We start from the raw sequence: 26,410 nt of genomic DNA on the forward strand, positions 1-26,410 counted from the left end.
AGAAATTATAATTGGGTTTATTATTGGATTGCCCTCTAATCACTAATGCCAGTCCTTCCAAGTAAGCGGACTGGGACTTGGGAATAGAAACAGCATTTCAACTTGTTTGACTTTCCCTTACCTAGTAAGGGATAACTAAACAGAACAACCCTCAATTATCAATTAATCTTGAGAGTACTGCAACAAGAATAGGGCTTCCAACTAATCTACTCCCAGTCAAGGCTTTTAATTAAATCACATTAATTCTCTGATTTAATTTCCTGTTATTCAACTCAAATCTTTTTGAAAACCATCCGATTAATAAAATAGCACACTTTCCTGCAACTCGTTGGGAGACGACCTGGGATTCATACTCCCAGTATTTTAATTTTAATTTCTGTGACACCCTTTTTTTTAAATTGATAAGCGGATTTCTGGTTGGTTGAGGACTAGACTCGCAATGCATATCTTATAACAATTCTTAACTCGCCAATTTCCGCCCACATCAAACGTCGCCATCGCATGTTCTTAGTAGGAAAGTGAATGCCGTAAAAAAAATACAGAATAAACTACAAATAGTTAACTCATATCCTAAAAATAATTTTCTTTATTAAATCCTTAAAATTCTTCCTAAGTTTTATCTAAAGCCATTTAAGCCCTTTCTTTAAATCACATCACTAAGTTCGCAGCAACAAAATAACTAATTAAGCACACAAGAAAGTCACCAGGGCAAACAACACAAACAAGCAACACAATCACAGGAAAATAAAATAAATAACCACAATCAAATGCAAGTGCGCAAACAATTTATGATGCATGCCTGTTCCTAGCGCAGGCCATGAGCTCAAGCATCGGTTGTCTACCTGCAACCCGACGTTACTCAGAGCGAACCCCTAATATAGTTCCTTTACTGTGTCAATTAGACACCTTGGCATCACGGTTACCCGTGTCAGTTAGGCCTGATCATAATAACATTTTAATGTGTATCACAGTAAAAAACAGTGCTATCAGTTAGGCAAACATTTCCGTATTAGCAATCTCAGGCTATCAATTAGGCGGGCACTTTCGCATTAGCAGTTTGGCAAGGCCCATTCACATTTCATTCTCATGAATCATAATCTATTTCAATTATTTATTTCACTCATGACTTTTCATTTTCTTTCTTTTCATTATACCTCCACATCACCAATTACATACTCATACCTCCGCATCACCATATTATTAAACGTACCTCCGCGTCACCGCTTGACTATACATACCTCCGCATCACTATATTATTCTCACCTCCACATCACCACTTATTCTTTTACCTATCATAACCTCAACTTATCTCAATCCAGCCCAGTACTCAGTTCTGAATTAATTCATATTTCTATTTCAACAAACAACGCCACATTCATCACTCACAATCACAATACAACCAGTAACAACTATAACCATATCATCATCAATAAGAAACTCACAATTGACAAATACACATATAGCTTATTGACAAAGACCAAATTGTAGGTTAGGATTTTCTCCAAATAGATTTTTATTGCAAGTATAGCTCTGAACCAACAATTGGCCAATAATCAAATTTAATTCAAAAGATTGTCACAGTTCAAACCATACATAAATCGAGAGTATTTAACTCCCGGGTCGTCTTCCCTAGGAGTTGCAATGAAATGTCATATTATTGGCTATAGGAAAATGGGGGTTGGATGGTGGCAATTGGCAAGAAATTTAAAGTGCAAAAAACTAAATAGGCATGCAATGAGTTAAATGGAAGCAACTGAAAGTAATGCAAATGGAAATTAAATGATAAAAGGGACTCTTGGCAAGAAGTGTGTAATTAAGGATTCCTATCCTAGTTGTGGACCACAAACATGGTAATTGTATGTGAATTAATCCCAATTAGTCAACCCTACATCGAGGATAAGTCAAAAGGGCATGATTAATTCCAATCCCTAAGTCCTAGTCAACACTAGTGGGTCACTTAGAGTCAAGGAAAACCAAACCAATTAACAATCCTCACACAATGCGGAATGGACATCCACCACTCAAGTTCACCCAATCACCCAATTTCTCAACCAAGAGTGTGAAAAACTAAGCAAAAATCCAACCAAGCATTTTATTAAACACTTGGTGAGCATGAAAAGAAAGCATGATAAAATAACAAGAAATAATAAATACTACAACTACCAAGCAAGAAAAATAAAGAGAGCAACTCAATAAAGCAATAAATGACATGAAACATAAATTGCATTAATTGTAAATTAAAATAACAAAGTGTGCTCATATACATAAAAGTGACAAAAGAAATGAAATAACAAATAGAAGGAAAGAACAAAGATGCAATAACAATAAATGACAAAGAAAAGTAAATGAAAACAAGAATTAAAAGTAGAAATTACAAAAAATTAAACTAAGAAACCCTAATTCTAGAGAGAAGGGGGAGCTTCTCTCTCTAGAAAACAACCTACATAATGCTAAACTAACCCTAATTTCTCCACCCCCTCACATGGAGTGAGGCCTTCTTTGATATAGGCAAAATCAGCTTCAGAAATTCCAAAAACTGGGCTCTAGAGGTCCAGAAATCGCCCCAGCGATTTGCATTGAGTGAGTCACGTGCTTGTGCATACGCACACACATGCTGATTTTCTTCTTGTGCGCACACACAGCTTGTTGTGCATACGCACACATAGCTTTGTAGTTCTTGTGCGTACGCACAATGATTTGTGCGCACACACACTCCAATGTGTGCTTCTCCTTTGTTTTCTTCATGTTTTCTCCCTCTTGCATGCTTTTCTTCCACTCTTATCAAGCCATTCCAAACTATTACACCTGAAATCACTCATCAAAACCATCAAGGCATCGAATGGGATAAAAGTGATTAAAATAAGTACAAAATAGCATGTTTTCACAATTAGGCTCAATTAAGGGAGAGAACACAAAAGTAGCTATTTGGATGAGTAAATATGGGTTTATGTGATGAAATCCACTCAAATCAAAGCAAAATATATCGTCAAATATGGATTCATCACTTATTTAATAATCCAATTCTTTATAATGTCATCAAACATACCAAAATTCAATTTTAGCGTACTCAAACATACTCACACTTACTAACAGTTTCCAACTTCATCAGTTTTTATTAATTGGTCATGCATAGCAATTATAAATCATTTGTAATTATTCAGTAAGCTTTTTGGCATTCTTAATTTTAAAAACTTTTAATTTCAAAACGAACCCCCTACCTCGATGTCGTAATCGCATAATTTGAACAAGACATCCCCCATTTCATTTCTAATTTCAGCAGTGACAATCCTAATGCAACCAAGGATAGTGGCAGCTGCATCAACTGGAACAGCAATAGCGTTAATTTCATGGGGCGATGATAATGGTTGCAGCATGACAAGAATTTTGAATCTAATGTGATCAAGGGCAGAAACAGCCTTGGGAATTCAAGACAAAGCAAAAACTAAAATTGAATTAAAACAAGAATATGACAATAATAGCAATGACAGAACAGAATGTGCAAATGGATTAGGCCCAAGGAAAAGATCAGACCAGTACCAAAATAATAGAATCAGAACCAGCAACAACCCCGACGTTGGCTTCCGGCAGCGGCAACACCTTCGCCAGTGGCTCCAATTGAGACAAACTCCAACAAACACAATATAGCCAAGAATATCAGAGGCAAATACAGGGTATTTTATAGAGAAATAAAGGTTCAGAGATGGTGGTTCTCATGATTAGGGCTTAACTGACTCAACATTAATGATGATGGCAACCAGGAATTCCGGCGATAGCAGCGGCAAAGGAACGGTTCCTCCTCTGTGCGCCACCCTTCTCACAAGTCTCGTGCTCCTTCTCTTGCTCTCCCTCTCTCCAGCGACAGTGACTACTCCACTCTCCTCCAAGCCGGCGCCGAAGCTTAGAGACGGCGAAGCGAGTTTGGGCTCCATGGATGGGACGGTGGTGACGGCAGGTCCTCCTTCTTACCTTCATCGCGCCTCTCTCTCGATGCCTCTCCCTCACGAGCGTTCTCTCTCTCTTGTCTAGCTCTGGCGACAGCGATGGCAACTAGCACAGGAAGCGGCACAGCAAGGCAATCGTCTTTCCTTTCTTCTTCCTCTGTTCCGTCACTTTCTTCCTCTGCTCTTCGTTTCCTTCTTTCTTCCCTTCTGTTTCCCACTCGAGCTCCCCGTTCCCTTTCTTTCGTTTCTTTCTGTGTGTGTGCTTTTGTTTTGGTTGTGTTGTGTGCTATGAGTGTTAGGAAAAGGGTAGATAGCGGTGGGTGAGTGAGTGACAAGAAGAATGTGAGCGTGGCTCACTGAGGGATAAACAGGTGTGGCCGTGTGGAGGGGGTTGCGTGTGTTATTTGGGTGAGAAGGGTTAGAGTTAGTGAAATTAGGGTTTCTTATTGAAAATTTAGGGTAATTTAGTAATTTTAATAAAATTAAAGGGTAATATAGTAATTAAAAACTAGTTTTGAATCCAATAATAATATCTATAAAATTATCATTTAATCATCAATTTACAAATTATTTTCAATTCAATACTTTAATTTAATATTTGGAGATAATCAAATTAGTTTTCTTTAAATTATAAAATAGAGCTAAAAAATTTAATTATTCAAATTAAAACATATAAAATTCTTATTATCATTCAATTACTAAAACTTTAAATCATATATAAGAAGTTGCTTAATTGATATATAACATCTCTTAAAAATATATCTCAATTAAATATAATAAATTATAAATAAATTTCTTATTTAATTTTTTTTTTTAAATTCGGGGTCTTACAGAGTCTCTCAAAGCTTGTAGATATCGGTTTCAGTTTTCAAACATGGCCCAAAAATATCCCATTTGATATTTGCTGATGATTTACTGCTATTTTGTAAAGCTACGAAAGCTCATGTAAAGGAAGTTATGAAGTGCGTGGACTTATTCTCCAAAGCATCATGCCTGCGGGTAAATCTTAGTAAGTCTAGGGCTCAATGTTCAAAGAATATTTTTGGAAGAAGGAAGGAGATGTTCTCAAGAGTCTCCATTATTTGTTTTTATCAGGACTTGGGAAGGTTCATAGGGGTTAATATTGGGCATAAAAGTTTTTCTAAGAGGACGACTCTAGAAGTCATTGAGAAAATTCAGAACAAGCTTGCTAGTTAGAAGGGGTGTCTGTTGAATAAGGCAGGAAGGCTTTATTTGGTTAAGTCAGTAATGACTTCTATTCAAGTCTACAACATGCAGGTTACTCTCCTTCCAAAGTATGCATGTGAAAAGATTGATTCACTGATGCGACAATTCTTATGGAGAGGCCATAATAATAGGAGAGGGTTGTCATTGGTTAAGTGAGAAGTAGTTATTACTCCTAAAAAGGCGGGTGGTTTAGGTGTAAGAGATACATACTGTGCTAATCTGGCGCTTCTTGGCAAGTTAGCTTGGGATTGCTTCAATAATAGAAATAAATTGCGGGTGCAGATTGTGATGCAAAAATACCTTCGAAATTCGAATTGTTTTTGTGTTAGTCATGGACAGAATGCGTCAGCCACTTGAAAAAATATTCTTAAAACATATGAGGCTCTTAAATACGGGTTTAGGTGGAATGTAGGGGATGTATAGCAATCCGTGTGGTATGATGAATGGACCCATTTAGAAGACTTTGTAATCTTGTTCTCTATGTTCACATATCTGAGTCGGAATTCGTAGTGGCTGATTTGTGGCATGATGGATCTTGGGTGGTAGATACGCTTGCTACGACAATTTCTCTTGCAGTTAAGTAATTCATTTGCTGCCTTCCCTACCTAAATTTGGCGGACCTGGATCCAGGAGTTGGTGGTCTACAAGGACAAAACGGTATACTGCAAGAGAATGTTATAGTTGATTGTTGAAGCATAAAATGAATTGGAATGGAAATAGTGATTGGAGCTGGCTTTGGCACTTAAATATTTTGGAAAAGATCAAATTCATTATGTGGCTTGGACTTCATAACGCTCTCCCGATGGAGGCTTTTCGATTCAGTCGTCAGAGATGCAATGTGGCTCAGGAGACAATTGAACATTGCCTTAAAAACTGTGTTAAATCCAAGAGTCTTTGGCAAATGTTAGACCCTCGCTTTATTGGTTTGTTTGAAGGCACCTTTATTGAGACTTGGTTTAGAAAGGTCGTGCCTTGTAATGAGGTTCTTTTTAGGGTCGAAGTGTGGTGGTTGTGGAGACATAGATGTAATGATGTTCTCAATGTTAGAAATCTTTGGATGGATCACACAGTGATTGTCCTTATCAGAAGCACTTTCATGGACCTGAGACTTTATATGCATTAGTGTTCTTTTTTCAGCACCTTCAAGATTCACAAGTGTTGGAAACCTCCTGTAGGTAATAACTTTAAAGTTAATTGTGATGCAAGTTTATTTCCTAATTTGAGTTTTGCTGGTTTTGACGGTGTATTATTAGAGACTCTAATGGAAGTTGGATCTTGGGCTGTTCTGGTAGTTCTTCTTTTTGGTCTATCACCGGATGTGAATTTTTTGTAGTTTGAAGGGGTCTTGTCATAGTTAGAAACTACAATTTAAGAGACATTGTGTGTGAAATGAATTGTTTGGATGTTCTGCACTTTTTATATGATTCTAGTAGTGAGTACACGTCTAAAGTTATTAATCTAATTTATAAAATTTAAGAGCTTTTTATCAACATCTTAATATGTGTTAAGTCGATTGAATAACTAGAAAAGCAAATAAAATGACAAATTAGATGATTAGATATAAAGTAAAAAATAATTCCAATCAGAATCTAGTGATATTCTCGAGTAAATTATCAATTTTGATTTAGGATAAATATTTGTTTTGGTCTTTTTGTTTTGTTTAGACACAAAAAAAATTAAATTAAATGGATAAGGTAAAGAAAACGAGAGTAGCCATGATGCGATGGCGACCTCCACGCAAGACTATTCATAGGACAAATTGGTAGCCATGTCAACACCCAATTGGCGCGTTTCATTTCGCTAACACTGCGTGGCATTTTCGTAATTCTGATCAATTCGCAGCCCACTTTCCTTAATTCTTCAGCGTCGCCCCAACACTTCTTCCACTCCCCGAAGTTTTCCCTCCCAACCAACACTTTCCTCTCTAGTCCCTTCACCCCTTGACCATCCCACAAAGACCACAAAGAAACAAAGGGGCCACCCGAAACTGGGAGAGAAACAAAGAAAAGGAAAACAAAAGGAAGGAAACTCGACCGAACTGAGGCTCCAATTCGAGAAATCAGTGTTAGAAATCGAAAATTTTCCGTGATCTAGCTTTCCGTCTCTGAGCTGAATGAGTGAAAGAGGGAAAAAGGAGAAGCAAACGGAGAAAAAGGAGAGAATGAAAAACATTTTCAAGAAGCTTCACATAGGGAGCAGTAGCCACGATCCTAACCGATCCAATGAGATTCAGCCAACTGTCCCCTCGCCGTCGTGCGCCGCTGATCACCGTGCTGCTGTAGCATCACAGAATACCGGCGTATCTCCGGCGAGCCCGTCGCCGTCGTCCTCTCCCTCTGCGGCGCCGTCTGTCGCTCCGTCTGGTGTCGGCGGCGCCGCCGCTGCGATCGTCAACCGGCAGGACTTCTTCTCGTCGGAAGAGGAGTTTCAGGTGCAGTTGGCCCTAGCAATCAGCGCTTCGAACTCGGATTTCGGTGGCGATCGCGAGAAGGATCAGATCCACGCGGCGACGCTGCTGAGTCTTGGAGGACACCGAATTGATTCGGCGAGGAGCAAGGATGAGGTTGCCGAGGCGCTGTCGAGGCAGTACTGGGTAAGCTCATTTGGTCAATTCTCGTCTGCGAATTAGGCTTTATGGTTGGTTAGTGGTTTTCTTCTTTTGCTATTATTTTGTAATTTTACTCGTTTTAGGCTTTGATTGATATTTTTTGTTTTGTTTTGCTGAGTGAACTCGATTGCGTGTTTGGAGCTTAGGACTAGCAATTGGGTGAACTGCGTAACTTTCAAGGATTTGGAATTTTGACTTATGTGATATCTTTTTTGCTATGGTCTCTGGACTGATTGAATGTGCGGTGTGTTCAAAGCTAGTCGAATGTAATATTTAATTGTTTGTTCTTTGGAAGTGCATTGTGTCCCTTGGAAATGTAGATCGCTATTTTTGGAACCATGGGGAGTTTATTGGTGAGCTTGACATTAGAAGAAAGGTATAGGATGGCAATGATTGAGATTCTTACGGAACTGCTCTGTGGGCTCACAATTATTACCATGGTTAACATTTCTGCTGGATAATAAGCTTAATCGTCTGCCACATGTTGAGTTGGTTAGGTCGCGGGCATTGTCTCTGTGCTTTATGCTTTCAACTTTCTGTGTGGATGTTATCATTGCATTTCTGGGTTTCTAGAGTTTGTATCTCTAATTTATCAGTGCAGCCTGTAAGCTTTATCATCTTACTGCTTATTTACATAATAATAATTATTCTTATGAGAATTGTGCCTTATACCATATTTGGTTTGGAAGCTCCCAAAAGCCATGTAAACTTGCTAATATGGACTTAACAATTATATTGCTAATATGGGACTTATACCATATTTGGTTTGAATCTTTAACAGCCATGCACATTTTTATTTGAACTGCAATACATATACCATTGTTCTGTAATTTATTGGCTGTCAGTGGAGCACCAAGATAAGATAATCAAGTTTGTAAATTGTATTTGATGAATGATTGAACGTGAATTGCTGGCACCTTTCCATTTAATTCTTGTTTCTTGAATGGTTTGTGTTTTGATTGTCTTACATTTCTTATTCTCTATTTCACTTACTAGGATTACAATGTGCTTGACTATGAGGAAAAAGTGGTAGATGGTTTTTATGATGTTTTTGGGCTTTCTGCTGATTCTGCAATGCAAGGAAAGATGCCATCCCTAAGAGACCTCGAAACAGATCCTGGGGATTCTAGCTATGAAGTGGTCATAGTTAATCGAACAGTTGATCCTGCCTTGGAAGAGCTAGTGCAAATTGCACATTGTATTGCATTAGACTGCCCTGTCACCGAGGTTGGTATTTTGGTACAAAGGCTTGCTGAACTTGTTACAAGCCATATGGGTGGTCCTGTAAAGGATGCTAGTATTATGTTGGCGAGATGGACGGAAAGGAGTACGGAATTAAGGACATCACTTTCAACAAGTTTATTGCCTATTGGGTCCTTAAATATTGGGCTCTCTAGACATCGTGCGTTGCTTTTCAAGGTTAGAATTGTTGCTTTTTTGGTGATTAGAGTCTTGTAGGCCATACCTTTATGTTAAGATAGTCTAGTCATAGCATGCAGTAAAGGGCGGGAGACAAAATTATACTAAATGGAGTAGGATATCAATCTTTTGGCTGAATCTAGTCATCAATACTTCTAATACTATTTGATCCTTCTAACCAATGGACTTGTAGATGTGTATAATTGCGAAGTATTGTTTGCATATTGAGTTTAAGTCATTTGGATTAATTGAGAGACATTTGTTTCAATGTATTTAAGGTTATCATATAAGTAGTAAGAATTTTTATTTAGATTTTTGAAATTTCTGCATACCAATTACTGGATCTGTAATATGTTATTTTGTTTTTTCTGGATGTAGGTATTGGCCGACAATATTAAGATGCCTTGTAGGCTGGTAAAAGGTAGTCATTATACTGGTGTTGAGGATGATGCTGTCAACATTATAAAGTTAGAGGATGAAAGGTTAAAGTTTTTAATACCTTTGTATGCTTCTTGTGTATTTGTTGTTCTCTGCATGTCCGTTAGGTTTTCTCATTCTCTTTGTTCTCTTTTGGGATTAATTTAATTGTTTTAAAACACACAAAAGGAGGAGGGCAACCCCAGACGCATGCTGTGGATGTGCACAGCCTGCTTGGGGGTCCCACCCCTTCAGGGTGAGGAAAAGTATTTAATGAAGGATTGATCTCATATTTCTGCCTGTTCTGTGGTTGTTCACTCTTGTTTATCCTCTTTTGTGTGTTGGAACTTGATGATGAAATTTTAGGTCCCCATATGCATCTCCAGTTGGCTGTTGGGTTTTTTTTTTTTTTGTCCTGACTCCTGATATCTCCTGTACTGCTGTCAGGGAGTTTTTGGTTGATCTCATGGCTGCTCCTGGAACCCTTATACCAGCTGATATTTCAAGTACAAAAGATACTGCCTTTAAATCTTACAATCCAAAGGTTGTGCCAAGTTTACCTTCCTCTAATGAAATTGGGTCTTCTTATTCAACACCTATTCCTGCTGATGAAGGTAGTAGTCAAAATTCTGTAATAAGAAATCATTCACCACCATGGAATGAAAAATTATATTTTGAAAAGCCTGAGTATGCACGACCTAGCTTGGGTTTCAGCAAAGACGTTGGTGTTGGTCCTTCTAAGATACCTAATAAAAGAAATACGGAAATTTCACCACCATACTCTGGTGCTTCTCTGTACAAAGGGACTCTTGGAATGAATGCAGTTGGTGATGGGACGAGATTAAATGTAAATGTTGTACCATATGCTCAGAACAACCCCAATGATTCTCATAGCCTTTTTGCAGATCTTAATCCATTTCAGATAAAAGGAACTGGGAAGACATCTGTGCATAATATACCTGTTGAAAATAAAGCTCCTGAGCTCCAGAGTACAAGAAAAAATACTGTTCCTGGGCAACCCCCTGTACCATGGAAGAATTGTTATGCTTACAATGAAGTTTCCAGGAAAAATAATCGTAATCCTAATGACTACAGTCCTACATTATTAGTTTCTAATAATTCTTCCGTGTCTGAAAAGGTTAATCTCAGTGGTAGAAAATCACCATACAGTTCAAATGTAAATAATAACATAAATGTTCAAACTCCACCGCAAGTTACTGGTTCCATGATAGCACCTGCAGCAATTGAACAGAACTGGATTCAGGATCTTAATGCTGATCACAATGGGGGACATGTGGAGCATTCTCAGAATGTCATGTCAGAGGCTTTTAAAGAACATGAAAACAGTGAAATCAGAGATATTGATTGGAGGGCGTGCACACATGACAGATTCATGGGAAGCAATTTAAAACTAAAGGAACCAGAGAGTCCTAGTTCATCAGTTGATTCTATTTCAAACAGGCCCAGGGTTGATCCAAATCCACCAATGTTGGATGATGTAGATGTTGGTGAATGCGAGATTCCATGGGAGGATCTGGTTATTGGAGAAAGAATTGGTCTAGGTAATGTGCATCATTTGTCTTTGCTTCTCTTGTTTCTGTTATTATTATTTTTATTGTTATTATTATTATTATTTGTAAAAATGTGATTGGTTTTCACAGTAAAGATGATGTGGAATTGAATAATTTCTTTTAGTGGATTTAAGCACAGATGGCAATCAACCATCAATTACCGAGATCTACCTTTATATATATTGTCAAATTACCTTTTTTACTCCCCTTTTCTCTATTTGTGCAAAGCATGTTCTGATGGCTATTGGCATCTGTGAGACTGTGACTTACAAAATTATATTTATACATGACATGCCATTCAGAGTTTCAAAAGGATATTTTCTATGATGGCTCTTCTTGTGTCTAAGCTTTACATCTCTACTGATATGTTTCTTAAGTGTTACTTTATTTTTTATTTTTAATTCATGCTTGCTTTAAATAGGTTCATATGGCGAGGTATACCATGCAGACTGGAATGGCACAGTGAGTACTATAATTCCTTTATATACTTGATTGGGTAAATTATTATATTAATAAATCTATTCTTCCCTCTGTGTGTGATAAGATAATTTGGAGACCCATCTCATGAATTGTTACATGTTAATCTATTCTTCCCTCTGCGTGCATTCACAAGTGTAGTTATAGCACCCCTCTTTTAGAAAATAACTGATAAAAGCAATATAAAATTTGATTTGTCATGGTTAATTGAAGTTGCCCAAGAGCTGAGTATAGAAGTAGATAGCTTTTCCTTGTCATTTATATTGCCTTGTACCCTATCTTGCCCTTAAGTACTTGATTTGTTACTTATATGAAAATTGAGAATGCATCAAAGTCCCTTTTTATTCCTTCTATCCATTATTTAATCCTTTAATGCTGATGGATGATATGCTTTTGTTGGGGCCTGTGCCTAGATAAATTATAATTAGGGTAAAGTATGCCTTTTTTTGTTCCTAATGTTTTTTTTTTGTATGTTTGATTTGATTTAATTTTGTTTCTAGCTTTTGAAATAAGTTTCAATTTTATCCCTGTTGTTAATATTTTGACAATCAACAATAAGACAAAATTTCCAAATTTTAACACCCCCCCTCTCCCGGAAAACAACCAAAAAAAAAAAACCAAAAAACCTTCCCCTTCTGCCAAAGCCTGCCTTTTTCTCTCCCAAATCAACAACGGCAATGCCATTGCCATCACTCCCCCCCCCCCCCCAAGCATGTGGTTGGCGCTACTGCCTTCGCCGCCACTGCCATCACCTCTGCCTCCTCCTCCATGCGCCACCGCCTCTAAGTTTGCCTCTGCTTCCACTCTTCACCTCGAGCTCGACAGCAGCTGATGGATCTGACCCTGCCACTGTTGAGCCCTCCTTCTCTGTCTCTGCCCACTTCTGCTCCGTTGTTGTCTTCAAGCTCCTCCTTCGACTCTGTTTCTGCTTCTGCCTTCATGTTCATCATCTGACTCTTGTCTTCTTGCTTCTTGTCTTGAATTTGCATGTTTCTTAATATATATATTTTTTTAATTTCTGAAATTGATCTGTTTCTTTTTGTGAATGGTTTAGGGTTTAGTTGGTGGTGGATTGTGAAAAGTGGGATGATGATATTCTAGTGGAATTGGGGGTTGGTTGAGGGGGGTTGGGGTAGGGTGGCTTCGTGGTGATGAGTGAGGGGCGGTGGCATTGATGTGGTGGCTGTGTGGTCAGGTTGGTTTGGGTGGGGTTGGGGTGAGATGGTGGCGGTAGTGGATGGAGGCTGAGGCTTGGTTCGGGTGAAGGGGGGGGGGGTGTGGTGGGGTTGTGGCAATGATTTGGTGGCCGTGCAGTGGTGGCGAGGGTGGGGTAGGGTGTTAGTGTGTGTGAGGGGTGGTGGGGGAAAGTGGATGTGGCAGGTGTCAGGATGATGATAATAGGAGTAAAATTATAAAAATAAAGTTGACTAAGTGTTGATTGTCAAAAAATCAACATTAGGGGTAAAATTAGAACTTGCTTCAAGTGTTGAGGATAAAATTAAATCAAATTAAATGTTAGGGGTAATTTTGAAGAACTTTGAAAGTGTTAAGGACAAAGGGCATACTTTCCCCCTTATAATTATTTCATTCAATTCTTGTGCTACTAGTAAGAGAGATTGGAGAATTTATTCTCGCACTATCTTCTAAGTTCCATTGTGAAGAATAGGAAGGCAAGAAAAACAAACATGAATAGCTAATGTTCTATTACTATAGTAATAAATGTTCAAATCGTTTCATGATATGGTTAAGTTCAATTGTTTTTTAGCCAACCCATAAGGTTACTTTTGTAGCCTCTATTCTGACTGATGATCTACTGTTATAATATCAGGAAGTTGCTGTGAAGAAATTTTTGGACCAGGATTTTTCAGGTGCTGCCTTGTCCGAATTCAAAAGAGAAGTAAGTAATAATTTAGCTTTTGTTCATATAATTATTATTCTTTGTGCAAAAGAAATAGAGAAAACTTTAATATCAACAAAAACCATTATGTTGCTTAAACTATTGGGAATATTTGGTGGACAAACCAGTCAATGAAAAGAATAAAATTGACAAGTGGATGAGGTGTGGAAAGTGAAGCAATAAAATGAAGGGCAGTGATTAAGTGGGCAAGGATCCACCATCGTTGTTTTCTTGAAGGCCAAAAACTTACCTGCTTTTCCTTTTGATGCAAGGTACGGATAATGCGTAGACTGCGTCATCCAAATGTTGTTCTTTTTATGGGTGCTGTTACCCGTCCCCCCAATCTTTCAATTATTTCAGAGTTTCTTCCAAGGTAGATTCCTTTTTATTTTTTCCTTTCATCATAATTGTTGGACAAATAGTGGTACTGGCTGATCAGCAACTTGTTCTTTGCAATTTTATCTCTGTTGCATGTTTCTCTTATTTGTTATGCTGATGTTTTATATGTAACATCTCAGAGGAAGCTTGTACCGAATTCTTCACCGGCCTAATTGTCAGATTGATGAGAAACGAAGGATAAAAATGGCTCTGGATGTGGTAAGTTATTGCCCTTCTTTCCTTTCAATAACCATTAACACCAGTGATCTTTTGAATTAAGAAATAAGAACACTCCAATTTATAGGCCAGGGGAATGAATTGCTTACACACTAGCACACCAACTATTGTTCATCGTGATCTAAAGTCCCCAAATCTTTTGGTTGATAAGAACTGGAATGTTAAGGTGAGTGGTTCAAAAGTTTGATCTACACATGCGGTGCTTTCCATCTCTGATTTGTACCTCCTCCTAAATTCCTTTTCTTAACATTCAATTTATGTGTTTGTATAGTGGAGTTGGTAGGTTGATTCTGGAAATATGCTATTTTCACAGGTATGTGATTTTGGTTTATCACGCCTGAAGCACAACACATTTCTATCATCCAAGTCAACTGCTGGAACGGTGAGAACTAGATAAATCTATGGATTATTTTGGAGCTCATTTTTATTCACATGCTGCAACGTGCATGTGCCTTGCCTGCCATTTCTGTATTCAACCCTGACATTATTTTCTATGGACATGTTAGCCTGAATGGATGGCTCCTGAAGTTCTCCGCAATGAACCCTCAAATGAGAAGTGAGTTGTCTTCAATCGATTTTTTAGCTTTTATGGATTTGTAGTGTCCCTTCAGAGTTTCGAGATGACACTGAGTACAGCTGCCTTTATGCCCCTAATATAACCAAATTTATCTCATAATTTATCAGTATTCACTATTTAGTAAAATGATTTCTGCTAATCCTAGCTGACAGTCTTTTGCTATATGAAAATCACCTTAAAGCAGAAATGGTTTGTTAGTAGGCTTTTAAACAAATTTGTAATTGGTAATATTTCCATATGTAAACCTAAAGAAAAGTGTCTTCATATTGAACGTTTATAGTGATTCCATACTTAGGTGCTGTGTTCTACTGGTGAAGTCTCTTTGTGCTTTTATAAACTGCAGCTGTGTCTACCAAGTGCATCACTAATTATATTTCAAATGTACAGGTGTGATGTTTACAGTTTTGGGGTCATCCTATGGGAGCTTGCGACTCTAAGGTTGCCATGGAGTGGAATGAATCCTATGCAAGTTGTTGGTGCTGTAGGTTTCCAGAACCGTAGACTTGATATTCCCAAGGAAGTTGATCCTTTAGTTGCAAGAATAATCTGGGAATGTTGGCAACAGTAAGCATGTTTAACTTTGTAGTTTGATTATTCAGTTTCCTGTATAATCACTAACTAAACTATTTTTCCTGTGATGAAAATTTTCTGCTCCCCTTTTTTCCTCAGGGATCCAAATTTGCGTCCCTCTTTTGCACAGCTCACAGTGGCACTAAAATCCCTTCAGCGTCTAGTTATCCCATCTCATCAAGACCAGGTAGCATCACCTTTGCCGCAGGAGATTTCTGTAAATTCTACCCCCTGAAATGTCTCACTTTCTCAAGTGTCAATAACTAGGCTATCTTCGTAGTTTACGTATGTGAGTATAAAGTTATCAAATGGAACAAGAGAACAATAAGAGCCAAAGAAAAGAAAGATTAAAAAAGAAAAGGAAAAAAGATTATATCAAAACTTGTAACGGCAAATATTTGTGTTTAGAATTGTATCAATTGTTGCTGCAGCCAAAACTACTGCAGTGCCATTTTGTATGTATTAGCATGTCCGAGGAACCCAAACTCGGTAGTATATGTAAATTGCTGTACCTCATATCTCCAAAGTTGTCATGTCTAAAGATTAAATCATTCATCACGCTCTTCCTTTTTTTTTTTTTTTTTTCCTTCTCCCCTTATAGACTGGTTAGACACTTAAACCTACGTATATACAAAGGCAATGTTGGGGTTGTGCGAGCGTGAAGAATTTTAATCACTTATACTCTTTTCACGATGAATATTATCAGGACCTTGCTTTTAGAAGGTAGAAATCCATTAAAAGTAGCACTTATTCCCAATTCGCTTGCATATTGGTGATTTCGTTTCTGCGTTATGCGTTTCTCTATTTTAAAAAACTACCCAAATTTATCATTACTATTGAAGATAATTTTTTAATCAACATAATGGTATCCACAAATACGAAGATTTTTAATTGGGAAAAGAAAGGGTGGATGAAGTTAAATTAACACGATACAAATTTTATAGTGGTCTGTTTTACAAGTTAAAAATATAATTATATATATATAAAGAATTTACTTGTACTTCTAGTTTTAGATCGTAGAATTATTATGTGTTAATTTGAATTAGTTTTTTTTGAGTGAAAAAGTATTTATCTTAAAAAATTTTTTTTATTTAATTTAAAATCTATTTAGATACATCTTTTAAAAAAATTATTTTTATTAAAAAAAATAAAAACAAAAAACGTTTTTAATACTTGAAAACTCTTTAAAAAACTATCAAATGTAAAATAATTTTTGTTGGTTAAAAAAGTTTTTTAAAAAGATGAAAAAATAAATATTTTTTTTCAAAAGCCAATCGAAACTGACTCTTAGTGTTGGTTTAAATTGGCTTTTTTGAGTAAAATGCTTTTTCTAAAAAATAAAATATTTTTATTCAATTTAAAATTTTTTTGAATACGTCTTTTAAAAAAAAATTATTTTTATTAAAATAAACAAATTATTTTTTTTTAAAATCTAACAATACCTTACTTTGAAAAAAAAAAGCATAAACAAAAAATGTTTTTAATACTTGAAAATTTTTTTACTGTTAAAAAGAAAAATCCTTTTTGAGAAGATGAAAAAATAAGTATTTTTTTTAAAAGTCAATCCAAAGTGACTCTTAATCATGTCAAGATAATAGAGAATTTATAATAAAATTTAACTGCTATAACCATTAGAATTACCATGATTCTAATAATGAAATAAGTCGTCTCAAATATTATTCTCATTTTTTAGGTTGTCCACGCTCCACAGTATTTTTTAACCTGATAAAAGGAGTCATTAGAAAATATCCATCCCTAATTATAAGTGCCAATTTATTTCCTTACTTTTTTCCTCCTAGGATCATACTATCTGAAGCCTAACTAAATTTTTAGTAGTATATTTTCTCCTATTCTAATATAATTGTATAAGACATTTCGAAACCTGAAAAATTAGATTAATATGGTACAAAATAAACTACATAGCCATTCAAAAAATGTTTACCGCCCCTCCCACTGTTACTATACTTTAACAAGTAGTGTTTGTCAAGTGAAAATTCCTTACTTTATTACTTCAAGTTAGACATTTGACCCTACATAATCTGACTGGATTGGTGTCATAAACATTATAAGTAATATCCAGTGCATCATATAAAAATAGGCTCTCAAGGTAATATCTTAGATCATTTCAGCAAAATTATAACATCAATACAACATAATCTATGACAGACATTAAATTAAAGGTTGAGCTACAAGAATAAATTAAAACATGCCCATATCTCATGAATTATCATGGACTAATATATCAAAATAGATCCTTGTATCATCATCTATAAACTCACAAGTGCCTAGTAATTCTGAAGACCATAACTCAGCATCAGTAGACACAAAAAGATACCGTAATGATAAATCACCTCTTCTTTCAATTCAAAAGAGAACCAGAATCACTAAGAATTTACTTTAGCTCCAAAAATCAAGCAGCTACTTGTTCATGACTTCTAGATGCTGTTGATGTTGATGTGACTCAATGTGAGAAGGGGCTCCTGATGATGGATGATGAGGTTCAGTTGTCTGCAAATATGGTCCAGGGGCTGTATAGTAATGGGGCGACATTTGATTTGCAGCTCCATATGATGGAGGAGTGGATCTGGAAATCTGAGGAGTTGCTCCTGACCCTGACAGAGGCTGATATTGTCCTCCTGAAGAAGGTGAATAATGCCCCGCCATTTGCCGATGTCCGTATGGTGTTCCATAAGGTTGATGTCCTGCTATTCGTGGTGGAGGGCCAGAAGGCGGACTATGCCCTCCTGCCGTTTGAGGCGGGGATCTTGGTGGTGGTGTTGGTGGACGGTATCCAAATCTGTTCATGTTTAGCAGTCTCGGAATCTCCTCCTCCCTCCCAGCCTTCTGGAAAGTCTCCATCAAATATGTCTGCAAGGGAGAAGTAAGGCCGACGCCATACCTTATAACCTCATTAAGCAACTCTTGGCTTTTATCCAGCAAACCATTACTGCATAGACCCTTGATCACAACCTCATAGCAAGTAGGATCAGGTTTGGGATCTTTTTCTCCCATCTTACTCAAAATTTGAGCACAGTCAATGGCTTTCCCATTCTTAATCAATTCATCAAACACCCTATTACCAAAGCTTGCAACCACCCTTAGACCGGCATCCACCATTCTATGGAACACCCTCAAAGTGTCATCAATCCTCTCCATCTTCAAGTATGCCTCAATCAAAGTCCTATGAGTTGGAACATCAGGGCTCAAAGATTTCGAGCACAGCTCTTCAAATAGAGTTTCCGCTTCAGACAGCATTCCATTCTCACAAAACCTAGCAATAATATTATTGTATCCTGCAACGTCCATAGCGAAAGGCTTCGAATTTGCCCTCGTCCCAACCTTCTTAAAAGTGGCAAGTGCTTCTCCAAACTTCCCCAGCTTAAAACACTCGTTGACCATTATATTGAAGGTATCCGAGTTCACAGCTTGAAAATTCGGAGGAGTATGATTATCCAACATCTGATGAAACAAAGCCCACGCCTCCGTGCTCTTGCCGTACTTGAACAAGACCTCCAACAAGAGATTGCAAGTAGCGGGCGTCATTCTAAACTCGCGATCCAATAAGGATTTGTAAGACTCCATTGCCTCCTTATCTCTACCCTGCTTGAAGTACCACTCCATGTAAGTAGCGTTGACAACCCCATCATACACCAAACACCTCTCTTTCAACTCATCAAATAGTTCATTGGCCTTGTCAAGATTCCCCAAGTTAAGGAAACCAGAAATCAGATTATTGTACACCAGAGAGTCGGCACCGTGGCCTTTAGTCAGCATCTCACGCAAGAGATCGACGGCCTCGCCAATGCGGCCGGCGTCGATGAGACCCTTAGTGAGATGGCGATAGGACACAGGGGAAGGGCTGAAAGGGGCATTGGCAATGACATGGCGATAGATTTGGATCGCCACGTCAACGTTCCCCTCATCACAGTGGGTGTTGATTAGGTTATTATAGGAAACGATATTGGGAACAATATTTGACTGGTTGAAGAAAAAGTGAAAGAGAGCGATGGCCTCTTGGTACCTCTTGGCGCGGTACATGGCGGCGATGATGGCGTTGCAGGTGAAGACGGTGGGGCGGGTGACGGAGAACACAGAGTGACGGGCCACGGCAGAGGCGGCGTCGAGGTCGCCGGCGCGGATTAGAGACTGGACGCGGTTGTGGAGGCTAAGGCGTGGGCCGACGAGGGCGGAGGTGGAATCCGGGAGGCGTGGAGCGTTGGGGTCACGGGAGGCGGCGGATTGATGAGGAGGAGGACGAATCGCATTCAGGGGAGGCTCGATGCGAAGGCGGCGCTTGCGGCGGCGGCGCTCTGCGGCGGCTTCTTCGGCGGAGGAGAACGCGAATGAACGACTCTGTGCAGTGAAAGGGAAAGGGCGAGAATCACAAACGGCAACATCTTGGAGCGTCGACAAACGGCGGAGGGAGCGGAGGAGGAGGCGGTAAAGCGGCATCGTTTCGTTGTTGGTGTGACGAATAGGTGAGAGAGAACCAAGCCCTCACTCGACCCCAAACCCTTAAGCCTTAAACCCTGATAACTTGCTTTGGCCTTTCAGACTGCGTAGTAAACTGGTGTATGTACCTGTTTTTCACTATTTTGTATAAGATAATATATAAAATGCAATTATTACCAGTACACACCAAACTAACTCTCTATTTTTGATATTGGAGGAAAGACGTGTTTTACAGCGTCGATAGAGTATGATATATTTAATCAGAATATGAAAAATACAAATCGAATTATTAAATTTGTCACTTAAAACATAAATTTGATCTTTAAATTTTTGTATTTCAATTTTTTAAAATTTTTAATGTACCAATTTAATTCTCAGATTTATGTACCTCATCCAAATTAAATCTTCAAAATTTTTTTCTTTTCCTAACAAATATGACTCTCATATTTCTATATAGATGTAAAAAAGTCAAATTGAAACCTTCGATTTGTTTTTTTAATTAAAAAATCTTTTTTATAGTGATAGAAAATACATCTACCATTCGATAGTGCTGCATAACAGCATAACACATAAAAAAGGTTCCATTATAAAAAAAAATGAGCTCCAAAATCAATCACAAAAATAATCATTAATATAAAATATATATTATAATATAAAATATATACCAAAAATAAATTAAAAATATATATATTTTTACATAAATAAATAATAATTAATTTTAGTAATTATTTTTAATATATAAATAATATATTTTATAAAATATATAAAATACACTTTTTTTAATTAAAAAAATAAAAAAATACTATATAAACTTTATAAAATTATAACTAAATCTAAAGTTCAATTATTTTTAATATTTAAAAACATTGAAAATAATAAGCAAACTTTTTTTGTGTTTTTAAAGTTTAAAATAAAGAATGACTCATTGATAATGCTATGTAGTATGAACTTAAAATATTTATATTAAAATTTTATCTTTTTAAATATTTTTCTACAAATAACATTGATAATTTAATTTATTGACATTCTCTCATAATTCATGAATAAAACTTTTAAATAATTCTGATTTTTAATTCTTGAATGTGTTACATATAGTTTGCTATATATAAAAATTAATTTTGACAAATATAATTCAACATGAGATAAAATTTATCTTTAAAACCTATTTATTGTAATAGCCAAAAATACTATTATGAAAATTATCAATTTATTAAAATTTAATAGGATAATTTCATTTGGTTGATATTATATTTATTTTTGGAGTTAAAACAATATGAGCATCATTGTTACTAAGTAAAATCTCACATTTTATTATTTGATTTATAAATCTCGTAATTTTGTGTCCTTATACACACTATTGTAAAGACAATTGAATTGATTAATATTTTTCGGTAACATAAACAATGAACTAAACAAAGGCAACAGTAAGTGTTTAATATGATTAAAAGAATTAAGATTTTTGAGATGTTGAGTCTTCTGGATCAATACTTTTCACTTTTCACCTTGATCATGGAAAGATACATCCATGGCAAATCATTAATAATTAAACCCCAATCCCTTGGTAATTCAATTTCTCTTTAACTTAATTAATCGCTAAAATCTTCCCAACACATTTAAATCTTTTAGATGAAGAACGAAAACTTTTTCTTAAGAAGATATCAATACATTAATCAAGGGTAGAAAAGCTAGAATATCAGTCCATATGAATCAACAGAGCTCCTAACGTAAACCAAGGAAATTAGTTGTTCATGTCTTCAGAGAAAATCTTAAAATTCTGAAAAGTAAAAAGTACCGAAGAAGAAGAGGAGCCTTGATGACTTATATCATCTACCCTTCTTTCTTGCATAAAGAAGACCATAAAAGAGCATAAATCTCATTTGATCAGTACAATTTATGCATTATTTGATGAATATTATGGTACACTACTTTGAGATGAGTTGTGCTGAATTTCAGGTGAGAAAAGCATAAAAAATTGGGTAGAAGACAAACAAAAAGTTGGGCGTGTGGAACTAGCGTGTCACTTGAAGCAAACACCACGCCAGTACTAAACTCCAGAGAAGAAGTCCAAGCATGCATGTGGGCATGGCACGCCAAAGACTGGGCGTGGCACACTAATACAAAATTCCAGAGAGTTACAATGGAGGACAAAAAAGGGGCGTGGCACACCAAGTTGGGCGTGGCACGCTTGGCCCATCAATTACTATGGACGTGCCACTTGAGCAAAGGGGCGTGGCACGCCAACTCACCATTCCAAGAAGAACCTTCACTATGGCGTGCCACTTGGTGTCGAAGGTGTGGCACGCCAGCCCCAAGAAGTCACTTGGGCGTGCCACTTGAGAACCCAAGCGTGGCACACCAAGCTTAAAGAGTTCACAAATCCATGAGCGTTCCACTTGAGCAGCATGGCGTGGCACGCTGGTACAACAATCCAGAGAAGGGGCTGAAGGTAATTGAAGACTGGGCGTGCTACTTGAGCAACCAGGCGTGGCACGCCAATGCACAAAGGACCAAAAGCAAGGACCGGGTGTGCCACTTGGTATCGAAGGCGTGGCACGCTAACCTTAGCATTTTACTATGGCGTGCCACTTGAAGACTGAGGCGTGACACGCCAACTACTGGAACCAAGACAAGATCATGGGCATGGCACGCCAGCCTTTAGGCATGACACGCTGGTATAAGTTTCCAGAGAGGATGAAGGAGGCCAATTACATGGGGCGTGCCACTTGATATCGAAGGTGTGGCACGCCATTCACCATTCTTCATTTAGGCGTGCCACTTGAGCAACCAGGCGTGGCACGCCAGTGTCATTCATAACGAAGCATTGGGGCGTGCCACTTAAGTTCGTGGCGTGGCACGCCAAACAGAGGAACCACTCACTCACAAAAGGGGCGTGGCACGCCAGACCCTGGGCGTGCCACGCTAGTTCAACTTTCCAAAGAAGCCTAGCCAAGCATGAAGCAAGGGCGTGGCACGCCAGTACAAGTTTCCAGAGGCAAAGAAAAGTGAGAAAGGCAAGGGGCGTGCCACTTGAGTTCGAAGGCGTGGCACGCCAACACAAGAAATCCACTATGGCGTGCCACTTGAGTTCGAAGGCGTGGCACGCCAAGGTTGAGAGAGGGATGAGCGTGCCACTTGAAGGATTAGGCGTGGCACGCCAAGTTGGAAATGAAGGGCACGTGACATGCCAGAAAAGCGCCAGCCACACGCCAGCTGAGAAGTCATGCTTATTGAGTGTTTTCTTTTCTCTCCAAAATGTAATTTTCCTTTTTCACTTTTGTAATTCTTTTATTTTACTAGGAGTAGTATAAATACCCCCAAGGTGTACTGAAGAAGGGGGTTAAGCAGTCAGTTTTAGATCCACTTTTACACTTTATTTTTGAGTACTTTTTGAGCTATGAGTAGCTAACTTCCCTCTCATTGAGAGAGGGAGCTCTGTTGTACTTGATGGATTGATGATAGTGAAATCCTTCTTCTCTTCATCTTCTCTTTGATTTGCTAGAAGGAATTTCGTTCTTAATGCTTAGTATTCAATTATCTTAGGAAAGAGATTGAATGCAATTGGGTTTCATGGGAACCTTGGGAAAGGAAACATGAAACCATGCTTGAAATCCCTTCTCACACTAGAGTAGAATCTGGGTTTTGGTGTTTGGATATGTGACATATAATCCTCCCTCTACTTGGACCTATAATGGTGTGTGGTATAATCAGGGACCAAGCATATCTCTCTTCATGAGCAATTAGACCAAGGAATTGGCTATTGATCAAGATCTGAGAGATTGAGTCACCAAGGGATTGGGGCTCAATCAATCATGATTGCCAAGAGGTCAATGAGTTGCATGATTGAAGGGGATATAAGCTAGATTCGATCTAAAGAGACAACATCTCCCAATCTCAATGAATTTTCCCATTCTTATCTATCCATTTCTTTACAGTTTATTTTTACATTCAGCAATTCCCCATTCCCATTTACATTCAAGTCATTTATGATTCTGCCCTTTACTTTCTACCATTTATATTTCTGCACTTTATTGCTTTTCTTTATATTCTAGTCATTTACATTTATGTCATTTACAATTCTGCACCCTACAATCCTATTGATCTGCTTGACTAATTCATCAATTGATTAAAACTACTCGAATTTGCCAATCTCTGTGGATACGATCCCACTCTACTGTGGGTTATTACTTGACGATAATTTTGGTGCACTTGCCAAAAGGACTAATTCACCAATTTTGAATGGGGTGTGAATTCCGGTCATCAAGTTTTATGGCGCCGTTGCTGGGGATTGGCTTAAATTTGACAGTGATTAAATCAATTGGAGAGCTAAATTAAGCAATTTAAATTCCTTGTTATTTTATTTTATTTAGCACCTTTTATTTTCTTTTATTTGGAGTTCTATTTCTTTCTTCTTTGAGTATTTTTTTTTTACATATTTCCACTCCTCTAACTGTTCGATTAATTGCACCACTCACACTAACAACCACTCTAATAAGAGTAATTTCTTCATTCATTTTTTTTCTTGCTTTTTGCCTTGTTGGTTGTATGACAGGTAGAAGAAGCAGTGCTTCAACTTCCTTTGATTCTGAACCTGAGGGAGAGAAAGAGTATTTTGAAACAAACATGGAGGAGAACATGGAGAACCACCATGAAGAAGAAGCTCACAATGCTAGAGAAGGCCCAGTAAATCATGATGGGCAAGAAAGGAGAGTCTTAGGCTCCTACATCAGCCCAAACCCAGGAAATTGTGGCAGCAACATCCTAAAGCCAACAATTCATGCCAATAATTTTGAGCTGAAACCTTAGCTCATCACACTTTTTCAGAATAATTGCTCATATGGAGGAAGTGCCCAAGAAGATCCTAATCAACATCTCAGCACATTCTTGAGGATATGTGATACTGTAAAGTCCAACGGGGTACACTCCGACATCTACAAACTACTCTTGTTCCCTTTCTCACTTAGAGATAAGGCAGCAAAGTGGTTGGAATCATTCCCCAAGGATAGCCTAACTACATGGGAGGAGGTCGTGAACAGATTCCTTGCAAGATTTTACCCCCCACAAAGAATCAATAGGCTGAGAGATGAGGTGTAAACTTTCAGACAACAAGATGGAGAAACACTTTATGAGGCCTGGAAGAGATTCAAAGATCTGACAAGAAGATGCCCACCAGAAATATTCAATGAATGGGTACAACTACACATCTTTTATGAGGGACTATCCTATGAAGCAAAGAAGGCTGTGGATCATTCTTCAGGAGGCTCACTCAACAAGAAGAAAATCATTGAAGAGGCCATAGATGTCATTGAGACTGTAGCTGAAAATGAGTATTTCTATGCTTCAGAGAGGACTCAGAAGAAGGGAGTGCTAAAGCTCAACTCTGTAGATGCTTTGTTAGCTCAGAACAAAGCAATTGCAGCTCAAATAGCAGCTCTAACCAAAAGGATGGAGGCCAACCAAGCCTCAGTCATTCAAGACCAAACTCCTCAACAAGAAGGGAATGCACCAGAATCTGAAGGTGACTGGGAACAAGCCAATTATGTGAACAATTCATCCAGACCACCATATGACCCACACTCTAAGACATACAACCCAGGTTGGAAGAACCACCCAAACTTTGGGTGGGGAAATCAACAAAACCACAGCCAAGACCACAACAAGCCTTATTCATCAAATCGGCATTTCAACCACAACCCCAACCATCAAACAGGAAACCATAGACCTTACCACAACTCACAAAACACATCATACCATAGTAACCAACCCACACACAACAACCTCAATCAAGATACACCATCCTCAACTATGCAACCATGTGAGATCAAGAGCAACTTTGAGTGGATGGAAACTGCAATAGCACAACTGTCCTCACAAATTACAGGAGCAGTCTCCACCCTCATGGACAAACAAGCACAAACTGACAGAAGGATAGATGCTAATCAAGAGGAATACAGGTCAAATCTGAAAAATCAAGGCGCAGCAATCTCAAAGTTGGAAGCACAAGTGGGGGATTTTGTCCAAGCAAATCCCACTTCCCACACACACATTTCCTAGTGATACCATGGCTAACCCAAGAGGAGAATGCAAAGGCATTACTCTAAGAAGTGGGAAGGTTGTAGAAGAAGGAACCCCAAGCAAAGACAAGCATGAAGAAGTTGCAGCAAAACATGAGAACAAGGATGAAGAAGAAATCCCTGCTCCACCTCCACCAAAACCAGTCTTGAAGCCTTATGTGCCAAGGGCACCATACCCACAAAGACTGAGAAAAGATGGAAAGGATGGCTAGTTTTCTAAGTTCCTAGAGATCTTCAAGAGGCTCCAAATCAACCTACCATTTGCTGAGGCATTAGAACAAATGCCACTCTATGCTAAATTTCTGAAGGAGCTTATAACCAAAAAGAGGAACTGGGAAGCAAAAGAAACCATAATCTTGACTGAAGAATGCAGCGCCATCATACAGAAGAAGCTGCCTCAAAAGCTGAAAGACCCAGGGAGTTTCCAAATTCCCTGCATCATAGGAGACATCACCATTGAGAAAGCTTTGTGTGATTTGGGAGCTAGCATAAATCTTATGTCCCTGACCATGATGAGAAGGATGAAGATTGAGGAAGCCAATCCAACAAGAATGGCACTCCAATTGGC

The 26,410-nt window shown here is 38.0% G+C and overlaps 2 protein-coding genes across 3 annotated transcripts; one reads left to right on the forward strand and one right to left on the reverse strand.

Moving 5' to 3' along the window:
- The first annotated feature begins 6,875 nt into the window (after positions 1-6,875).
- On the forward strand, positions 6,876-15,877 carry LOC112779203 (serine/threonine-protein kinase EDR1). 2 transcript variants are annotated; one of them, XR_003190603.2, is made up of 13 exons: positions 6,876-7,761; positions 8,773-9,195; positions 9,574-9,677; positions 10,060-11,174; positions 11,605-11,645; positions 13,489-13,557; positions 13,830-13,930; positions 14,076-14,154; positions 14,240-14,338; positions 14,444-14,554; positions 14,679-14,728; positions 15,137-15,313; positions 15,419-15,877. XR_003190603.2 is itself a non-coding variant. In XM_025823446.3 (13 exons), exons 1-13 carry the CDS (start codon positions 7,282-7,284, stop codon positions 15,552-15,554), a joined length of 2,943 nt encoding a protein of 980 aa, XP_025679231.1. In that variant the 5' UTR covers positions 6,876-7,281; the 3' UTR covers positions 15,555-15,877. The 2 variants fall into 2 exon arrangements, 1 of the variants encoding a protein (XP_025679231.1); XM_025823446.3 differs by having other exon boundaries at positions 14,486-14,554.
- A 1,537-nt stretch (positions 15,878-17,414) lies between these two features.
- On the reverse strand, positions 17,415-19,957 carry LOC112775491 (pentatricopeptide repeat-containing protein At1g10270). Its single transcript, XM_025819127.2, has one exon. The coding sequence runs from the start codon at positions 19,769-19,771 to the stop codon at positions 17,738-17,740; it is 2,034 nt and encodes a 677-aa protein (XP_025674912.1). The 5' UTR covers positions 19,772-19,957; the 3' UTR covers positions 17,415-17,737.
- Between the last annotated feature and the right edge of the window lie 6,453 nt (positions 19,958-26,410).

Source organism: Arachis hypogaea, chromosome 19, assembly GCF_003086295.3.
Source record: "Arachis hypogaea cultivar Tifrunner chromosome 19, arahy.Tifrunner.gnm2.J5K5, whole genome shotgun sequence".
Lineage (NCBI taxonomy): Eukaryota > Viridiplantae > Streptophyta > Magnoliopsida > Fabales > Fabaceae > Arachis > Arachis hypogaea.